Source organism: Magallana gigas, chromosome 1 (genome assembly GCF_963853765.1).
Source record: "Magallana gigas chromosome 1, xbMagGiga1.1, whole genome shotgun sequence".
NCBI lineage: Eukaryota > Metazoa > Mollusca > Bivalvia > Ostreida > Ostreidae > Magallana > Magallana gigas.
This window is the reverse complement of record NC_088853.1, coordinates 52,834,080-52,843,298: the sequence shown is the minus strand read 5'-3', so window position 1 is coordinate 52,843,298 and position 9,219 is coordinate 52,834,080. Positions and strand designations below refer to the sequence as shown.

The 9,219-nt window shown below is 35.4% G+C and overlaps 1 protein-coding gene across 1 annotated transcript; it reads right to left on the bottom strand.

The window, feature by feature from the left end:
* Positions 1-1,859: 1,859 nt before the first annotated feature.
* On the bottom strand, positions 1,860-3,192 carry LOC136276033 (uncharacterized; the record flags this gene model as incomplete). The annotated part of the gene is made up of 3 exons (XM_066086728.1): positions 1,860-2,271; positions 2,366-2,472; positions 2,655-3,192. Coding segments are annotated over 3 exons (1,029 nt in total), but the record flags the coding sequence as incomplete, so codon positions are not given.
* Between the last annotated feature and the right edge of the window lie 6,027 nt (positions 3,193-9,219).

The window sequence follows — 9,219 nt, the reverse complement described above, 5'->3', positions numbered from 1 at the left end:
GGATATTATAATTATATACCTATTTACTGGCTATGAGGTCAATAGCAAGTATATTTTGTAATGTTATATGTACAAAATCTATACAGAGGTATAAATGGAAAATATTAAATCTTTCATATCAAGGATAAGTTATGATTTAATGAACTGAACTGTGCAAATATTTAATTTGATCAATTTGTAATATGCTGATAAATTGAATATTAAGATTAAGTTTTTCAGGTGTTCTGCTGGTCAGAATGCAATGATGCTGGATCATCAGTTTTAAATCATTGTCAAAATAATATTCAGTTGTCAAGCTGTGAAATAGAAAATCAGTTTGCAACTGTAATATAACATTTTTGATGATTTATTTATCACCAAATGTCATGGTCGCTGTACGACTCATTCTCTGAAGGGCTGATGCTGGGACATCAGTCCAAGATATGAAAAATGCCTGTAATGTAAGTATCACATAATATTAGACAATTAGATTTAGTATTTTCAACATTTGAATGTTTAGCTGTCCATTGGCAGAAGCTAATGTGGCTGTAACTTCAGACAAAGAGAGAATCCAGATGCTGGAAAACATGATCAAAGAACGGGATGAAAACATTGAAAGACTCCAGCAGAGGCTTGCCATAGAAAGACTTGGGGTTGAGAGATTTTCTAAAGATGATTCAATGATTATGTTCTACACTGGTTTTATGACATTTTCAGTTTTAACCACTGTTTTTGAATTTATTAAGCCAGCAGCTACCTCCATGACAAGTCATTATTTTCAAATGTCAGCTATTGCTAACCCAAATCTGACTGATAAGCAAAGACATATGCTTCTTATGGATGAATTATTCATGTTTTTGTGCCGCCTCAAATGTGGTTTGATGGCGCAAGATCTTGCTGTTCGATTTAATTGTCATGTTTCGACAATAAGCAGAAAAATCATTACCTGGGCAATTTTTTTGTATTTTGCTCTTGGCAGTATTAATATTTGGCCATCTCGAGAACAGGTTGATAGGAAAATGCCGAATTGCTTTAGGACTCTGTACCCCACAACACGAGTTTTAATCGATTGTACGGAAATCAAAACTGAGAAACCCTCCTCCTTAGTGCTTGGTTCTAAATTTTATTCCTCATACAAAAGTACGCACACATGGAAGGGACTGGTTGGAATAGCACCTCATGGTGCTCTTACCTTTGTTTCAAGTCTCTACACTGGCTGCATGTCAGATGTAGAGATTACTAAGCTTAGTGGTCTGTTTAATTTACTTGACCAGGGGGACTCCATTATGGCAGACAAGGGGTTTGTACTGAACAAAGTTTTAGAGGGGACTGGGATAAGTATCAATACCCCACCTTTTCTAATGAGTCAGGGGCAATTTACTCTGCAAGAGGTTGAGGAGACTCAAGCTATAGCTTAGCTTAGAATACACATTGAGCGCCATATTCGCCGTGTCAAAGAGTTTCATATTTTTGATGGTGTTATTCCACTTAGCATGGTTGGGACAATAAATCAGATTTGGACTGTTGCAAACTTGCTGACACTCTTCAGAGGGCCTTTGATTAAAGAGTTGGCATAAATTCTTAATTGTCTTCAAAGATTTATCATATTTCTGATAGATATATCACAAATCTGAATGAAATATTCATTAAAATGTACTCTGGCTACGGAAATCCAGTATTTTCTTTGAAATGTGTGTGATTACCCTTTTTCATTAACAAAGAAGAGATTTATTAAGCATTGAATTGCAAAATCAATCCAACATTAATAAGTTTCTTTTATGAATAAGTAGTAACTTTTTCAGAGTTTTTGAAAATATATAGTTAATAACAACTATTAAAACACTGACTGTACCAAAACTGTACTTATTGATGGTGAAAAGAATTGAAATTTATTTCATGTTTATGCATTCAAATTAAAATATGATTAAAAAAGAACAGATCCATTTTTTCCTTCATTTCCTGCCAGATGTCAGCATCAAAACGGAGCAGTTCCATATGTGACTCCTCAGGTGTCCACACAAAGAAGTGACACCACTTCAGCCCAGTTACTCCTAACTTTGTCATTATCTGGTGGAAGTATTTGTGTGTTTCTTTCAGATGGCAACCATTTTTATCCTTAGACAAATAAACACAATCAGCTAATGAATTGACTGGATACTTGATTTCCAGCAAACCATGAGGAGGATCCAGGGAAGGGCAGAACACTTTCCTGTCTGGGGTGGCCGCTAACCAAGGTGACCATGGGCTAATCACAACACCTAATGGATATATGTTTACCTCCTCATCCATTGCCTTTAATGAAAACAAATTATGATTATGAAAGGTTAACACAAAATTGGTAAAGAAAAATATTTTATGAATTTAGTGTTGTTGGTACATTATTTACCTGAACATAAGCTAGAGCAGCAGTAGCTTCGCATGCTAACCCATGTCTCATGGCAGATGTCAGAACCTGGCGGCTTGTCTTTAGTCTGGCAACAAGTGGTTCAGGATCTATGAAAAGTAATTGCAGTGTACAGGTCAGCCTTATTATACCGCATACATAGATAATATTAGCATTTTGATGGAAAAGATACAGATATGTTATTTTTTTCTTCATACATATTTAACCATTGCATAATAAATTGCCAATTATTTTTAAAGTTCGTTTTATTGTATCATGCTAATATATTTACCTTTTTTTCTGCGGACAATGTCACCTGCTACCGAAGCAGTTATACGATCCTGACGAATCTTGTGCCACTTTGGGTCCTCTGATTGTAGTCGGGTGGCTTCTTCTATCTCGCTGGCCTGGACCTCAGAGATTGAGAGCGACTCCAGTTTCAATGTTCGACTGTGGTCCAACACTACAGAACCACTATTACGCATGACATTCCTCACCGGTAAATGTGGAAAGTCTTCAGCATCCATGATGTTCAGCATGTAGTCACTGTGAAGTTTCTGTTGTGTTGCTAAAGAAGATCCCTTAGGGAAATTTCTAAACTTTGTGCCGACATCTTTCTGTTGGTGTTCTGGATCTACCACTGACAAAAAAAGACAAGATTTATCAATGTTTGAAAGGGCAGAACACAGTTCCTCCAGTGGTAGGCATTCGGTGTTGATGGGATTATACAATGTAGACTTTATTCCCTTGGTTGGTTTCCTGGGGTTGCTGGGAGAATATCCAATTACTGTGACATCAGTGGAGGCACTTCCGCCGATCTTCTCCCCTAAAATTGTGAAAAAATAGTATAAACATGTACATAATCAAATCTTACACAAATTGATTTAAAATATTTATATCCATATTAAGATATTGCATGTTACATGTAGGAAAATACTTGTTTATATAATTTTATTTATATATTATTTTTTAATTTTTTCAACAATTGTTTTTGAGAGGGGGAGGAGTGCAGGTCTATGTAATAATAAATTGTATATACCTCTCGGAATATGTCAAGTTTGAGGCAAGGATGGCTTGGCAACATCTGTAGGGACCGCCTTAAGGTTGGACACTTTCATGTGGGCTAAAGAATAAAGAAGGCCCACGATGTGTCCACATGATCCCGAGGTACCAATGGCACAGGAGCATTTGCTGTCTTCCCTTTCAAATACTGGCCCCTTCTTTATTACTACCTGTGAATCATATCATATATATTATTGTCAAAGTTTGAAAAAATAATTGTATTCTTGCTAGTTAGAAATGACAAAAACTTATAAAGAGGTTTTTTCCTAGTGTTACTGTTTAAAGTATACAGATATGCTTACTTAAATTTGCAACTGTATATATTTAATGATGTTAATTATAAAAACCTCCATATCATGAGGGGTCTCATTCTTCTTCTGAGATCTGAAGCACTTCGCTCTTACAAGACACCCATCAGTACCATCCAAAGCGTACACTAAAAATTCAAAGTCATAATTGATTTAGAATACATCAGGTTGTAAGTACACATAATATCATTTTTATCAATTCAATGGTTAGGTTGCACGAACGTCAGTTAGATTAACTTTTAGTTAAAACCGTTACTATATAGCTGTTATATTTTTTAATGGCAAGTTACGTAATAGTTAATTTAACTGACGTTCGTGCAACCGAATCCAGGTATGTTATATGGATATTGTCACAACCATTGCAATGCTTAGGCTATATATTTGTGTGTAAATTTGTGCGATATCTCTGTATCTATTAAGTATTTACGTGTTTCACACAGCCGGAGATTTTTGTCTGTTTATAAACAAAGTACATGTAACTTAGATTTGTTTACATGTCGTACAAAACCGAAAATAGGCAATAACCTCTTACATCTGTGACGTATTTTTCACTGAAGTATTTGTAGCCCTTGGTGATTTCTTTTGCTCCATCACTTTTGCTACACTTTCGAACAATATCTTCCACAAAACCGAGCGTAATAGTGGGAACAACAGACAAATCGCGCGAAGTTGATTTTACTTTCACTTCATCAGCCATGATTGTTGTTACCGACGCTAGCCTCGTTTTGGATGCGATATGAATATTCATTACGATCTCATTAAGAAAGGAATATAGTTCAATATAGCTAGATATCCATCTATGACCTAGCGGCTAAGTTAGCCCCTACGCTGATGAACGCAGCCAAATAGTCTAAGATACGGGGTTTCTGAACCATTTTTTTTTGTTTAAATGTATGTTCGTTCGCCCTTGACGCCGTTTGCTCTAATTTCCGTTCGCCCTGAAATTTGTTCGTTCAAGGTCCGTTCGCAATATTAAAACATAATTTTAAACGATTTTTTGTAAATAAAGTTTCAAATTATATTAGATATATATTCTATTATATTCTAGTGTCAAGACCGACCTACATGTAGCTGCATGGCCAACTTAGAAGATTAATTATTAATTATAAATAAAATTCCATTGATAAAATTAAGGCTATAAAAACTATTATTCTGAATCAAAAAAGGCGCTGCTCGTATCCTCATTGGATTAAATTGTTTTCAAAACAAAGCAAACATATAGAAAAAAAGCTTTCCATAATTTTCTGTTTAAATTATTAACCATTAATAAACATTACCCACTGTAGCATCGGGGGGTGGGGGGGGGGGGTTGAAAATCAACAAAATAGGCATAATAACGATTGGTGAATTACGTCTTTTTGTTTTTTTGCTTGTCAATGTTGAAATAATTACGTCTTAAACATTTAAAAAAAGAATACAATGATTTCAGTTATTTAAAGAAAATTTAGTTTTATTGAACAATTGTAAACATTGTTAACGGAATTAAAAACATAACATCGATGATAAATGTTGGATGAAAAAGATAGAAAAATGAAAACTTCTTTATTTTCTTTAACTGACTTTAAAAGAAATCACGTTATTATTTCAACATTGACAAGCCAAAAAAAAATTCACTAATCGTTATTTTGCCTATTCTGTTGATTTGCAACCCCCCCCCCCCCCCCCCCGATTCTACGTTCCTTTAAGGCGAATAGTAATTATGGCGATCGGACTCGGGCGAACAGGTAGATTGGGCGAACGAACCCGATACCTTTTAGCGCATACGTAAAGGATAATCAAAATGTAGAACGTTGACTGCATGTATATCTTTCCAAATAGTAAACACTAGATACGAAAAACCTTACAACTATAAGAGTTAATCCCATTGAAGAGTCAAGCAAATGGAGTGAAAAGAATATTGATCCACCAGGATTTAATATAAGTTTATTTGAAATTGCAGTTTTTTACTATAGGAGGCACTGTAACTCCCAGGTCGTCCATCCGAATTTTTTCAGACCGGGAGCTACAGTCCTGCAGCTACAGCAAAACTACAAATTATAGAATCATTTCATCATCCTGGTATCAATGTCCATGCAAGTCATATACATCTGGTTTGTGCTTTATATGAGATTACAATATAGAATTAACGACATCAGTAAAAAATATTTAACAAGTGCAGGTATGTTTTCATGATCTTTGCTAAACATAATATTTAAAGTACTGGCCATGCACTTTACTGTAATGTTACAACAGAGTTGATTGCTAAAACCTTTAACTACTGCATGAAGAATGAATATGTTATGATCACTGTGTCAATTGTAATTTTTAGCAATATGAATGTAAAAACATCTTTGGTAATATGACGGTCAGACTGATTTGTACGCCGGTGGCCAGATAGCGCTCCATTCCAAGCAATCTTTGCTATAAAAATCTTGGAAGCTGCAACCAATCACAGCCCTCAGTCCTTCCAAGATTCCATCAAGAATTGACCAATCAGAACGCTAGCCCCTTCCAAGATTGAAGGCTAAAGTCTGACGTCAGTGACCCCATTCTCTGCAAGCAAGAGACAGTGACAGTCGAAGATCAAAAGGTCCTCAGGCCAAATTACCTATGCAATTGTAATATCGAGCAGTTCAAATTATACATAGATATGCAGATCGACCTTTTTATTTCGGAAAGTGTGCAAAACTTGCGTAAAAATTGCATAAATTTGCACCCCGATCGTTATCAGACTGATCGTCAATTTTGTGTAAAATTCCATCGGTATACATCGTTGTATTTTGCGTGAGCTTTATTTGTAAGATAAGTTAGAGTAAAAGAAATCAAATAGTTTTGTAGGTTGAGAAATAAGTTGTTTACATAATGAATGTTAAGTACCTCACTACACCGAGACTTATCATTTTTAGGAGACTATGTCTTTAGATTGCGTTTAAATGTTCTGTTGAAATTGTTTTTATTAAATGATTGTGTTGACTATCACCATAGCTCAGCGGTTAAATTAGCGGGCTTGTGAACAACAGATTATGAGTTTGAATCTACCTCGGGTTTACTATCCAAATCAAGTAATATTCTGCTGATTTGAGAAACTATTTCCAGGTGTAGTAAGCCATCTTAAATGTACAGCTTGTTAACAAATTTACTGGGATGTGAACTCTGTTAGTAACATGTTCAAATACTTTGAGGCTTGAAAGGCTTCTCAGAAGTTTTGTTCACATGCAAAGCATGTGCGATAGAGGTACAATACAGTTGTTTCAGGTATGCAATGTGGCCCATGGGCCTCTTGTTTAAATGCTGTGGAATCATTAGAATTCGTGGTGGCTCAATTTTTGTGGTATTAGTGGGTAGTCCTTGTCCACGAATTTACATCAACGAAAACTTATTATAAAAGGTTTGGTTTACCTACTGACAATGAAAACTGACTCGTTCACAAAATTACAACCCCACGAACAAGCAAAAATCCCGCAATTCACGAAAATTGACCCCCACGAAATTAAATGATTCCACAGTATCCTTACCCCTAAAACATACGCATTATTGCATTTTGTACTGTGGTGCATTAAATAAAGTGTGTTTCAATTCGGTTTTATTGGACTTTTTTGAGTAATGATAATTATTGATTTGATATAAATTTATTTAATCAGGAATCAAATTATTCTCAAATTAAATTTACTTTGTTTTCTTGTAGCATGAGGACCCCAAATCTCAGAAAGTATGGCAATGGAAAGCTGAACTTATCAGACACACCAGCTGCAGTCTCTATTGCCAGAGAGAACAAGACAAGGGGATACTGGGGGAAACCGAAGACGGATGAACATGTCAGAGCCATTGCCTTGAGACGAATTCGCCAGCAGCGTGGAGTAACCTGCAATGAAGTTGATGTACTGGGGCAACATGAACTTCTGTTTGGTACTTATAGAGGCCAAACTTTTAGCTGGATTCTAGAAAAATTGCCTTGGATATGCGGGATGGCGGGTCATGAAAATGGTAATGGAGGCAGAATCCAGCAAGGAGCAACCAAAAGACAACAAAGAACAGACCATCAAAACACAAAAAATTTCGGAAGTACATGATGCACTTTCCTGAGGGACGAGAGGCAGTAAAGATGAAAAAGGAAACTCATTCGTCTATGAAGCAGGCTCCTTTCCCTCAAATGTCATCTGTTGGGAAGTCCTCGGAACTGAAGTCCCTGGTGTTAAGCAGCCATTTGACCCCTCACGCTCTACACCATAGGGCCAGGAGACTACGTTCAGCCTAGTTAGAAAAAGCCTCGAATATAACATATATATGTACTTTTCCAGGGTTATTTTTTTTAAGGGGGGGGGGATTTTTTTCTGCTCATGCAGTTGTGTGACATATCTTCAATCCAACTTTAATTTAAAAATTCTTAATAATGAGCAGAGAAAGTCTCAGATAGCAAAATTGTTTTCTTTAAAGATAATCAAAATTTTAACTTAGTCTTATATGAGCAAAAAAGGTTCAATTCTCTTTGAACTGTTCATATGGTTCAAAGATCATATTCATGACAATCATGAACATCACAAAAACTACTAGACCATTTACTGCATTTTTAAATTACCTTAATAAATAGATTATTTAGGCTTTTGAATGGTTTTGCATTCTGGCGCCTATGCATTTACAGAAACTGCAATCAAATAAAGAACTTTTTTTTGGTATGTAATGAACTTAATTTCTGATTTATCAAGGTTAACATGTTTTAAAATTATTAGAGCTATATCTGGAAAAAATACTGATGATTTTAGTAATCAAATTTCTTTCCTTCTTAAGCTATACCAACAGACATGAGTGATAATGCCCTCCTACATCATGTGCTGGAGATGGAGAAATCGCTTTTCAGAGTGTATCCAGTATTTACAAGTGATATAATTGTTTTGATTGAAATATAAATCGCTTAGATAAGTTTATTTTAATGATAATCATTTTAATAATCTTCTGAGCTCACCTGAGAATTTTAAGTATGCAAGGAAAATGTAAAAAATATTCTCTTAACAGATCGACAAGAAAACTTATATAATTATATTCATATACATTTGTATAGTAAAGAGTCCAGTCTGTGCAAATCATGAACCCTCGGGTAGGATGGGGCCACAATGGGGGGTCAAATTTCACACACACATGTAAAAAAACAAAAGAAATGTTTAAGAATCTTCTCACGCACAATTTGGCATCAAGATTAAGTGTACATGTAGATCCCCCCGGGGGGGGGGGGGGGGCAATCGTGGGGTGTGGGTCATTAACTTTTTACATTGGAATACAAAAGTCTTTGTAAATCTTCTCAAAAACCTATTGACAATTCCCAAAACTCTAAAGAATTATTTTTCATTAACATGTTAACTGTTGAGCAAGTTAAACATTATATACTGTGGAATCATTAAAGTTCGTGGTGGATCAATTTCCGTGGTATTCGTAGGTAGCCCTCGCCCACGAATTTACATTCTCAACGGAAAAACTAATCTAAAAAAATTTAGTTTACCTATTGAAACTAAAAAC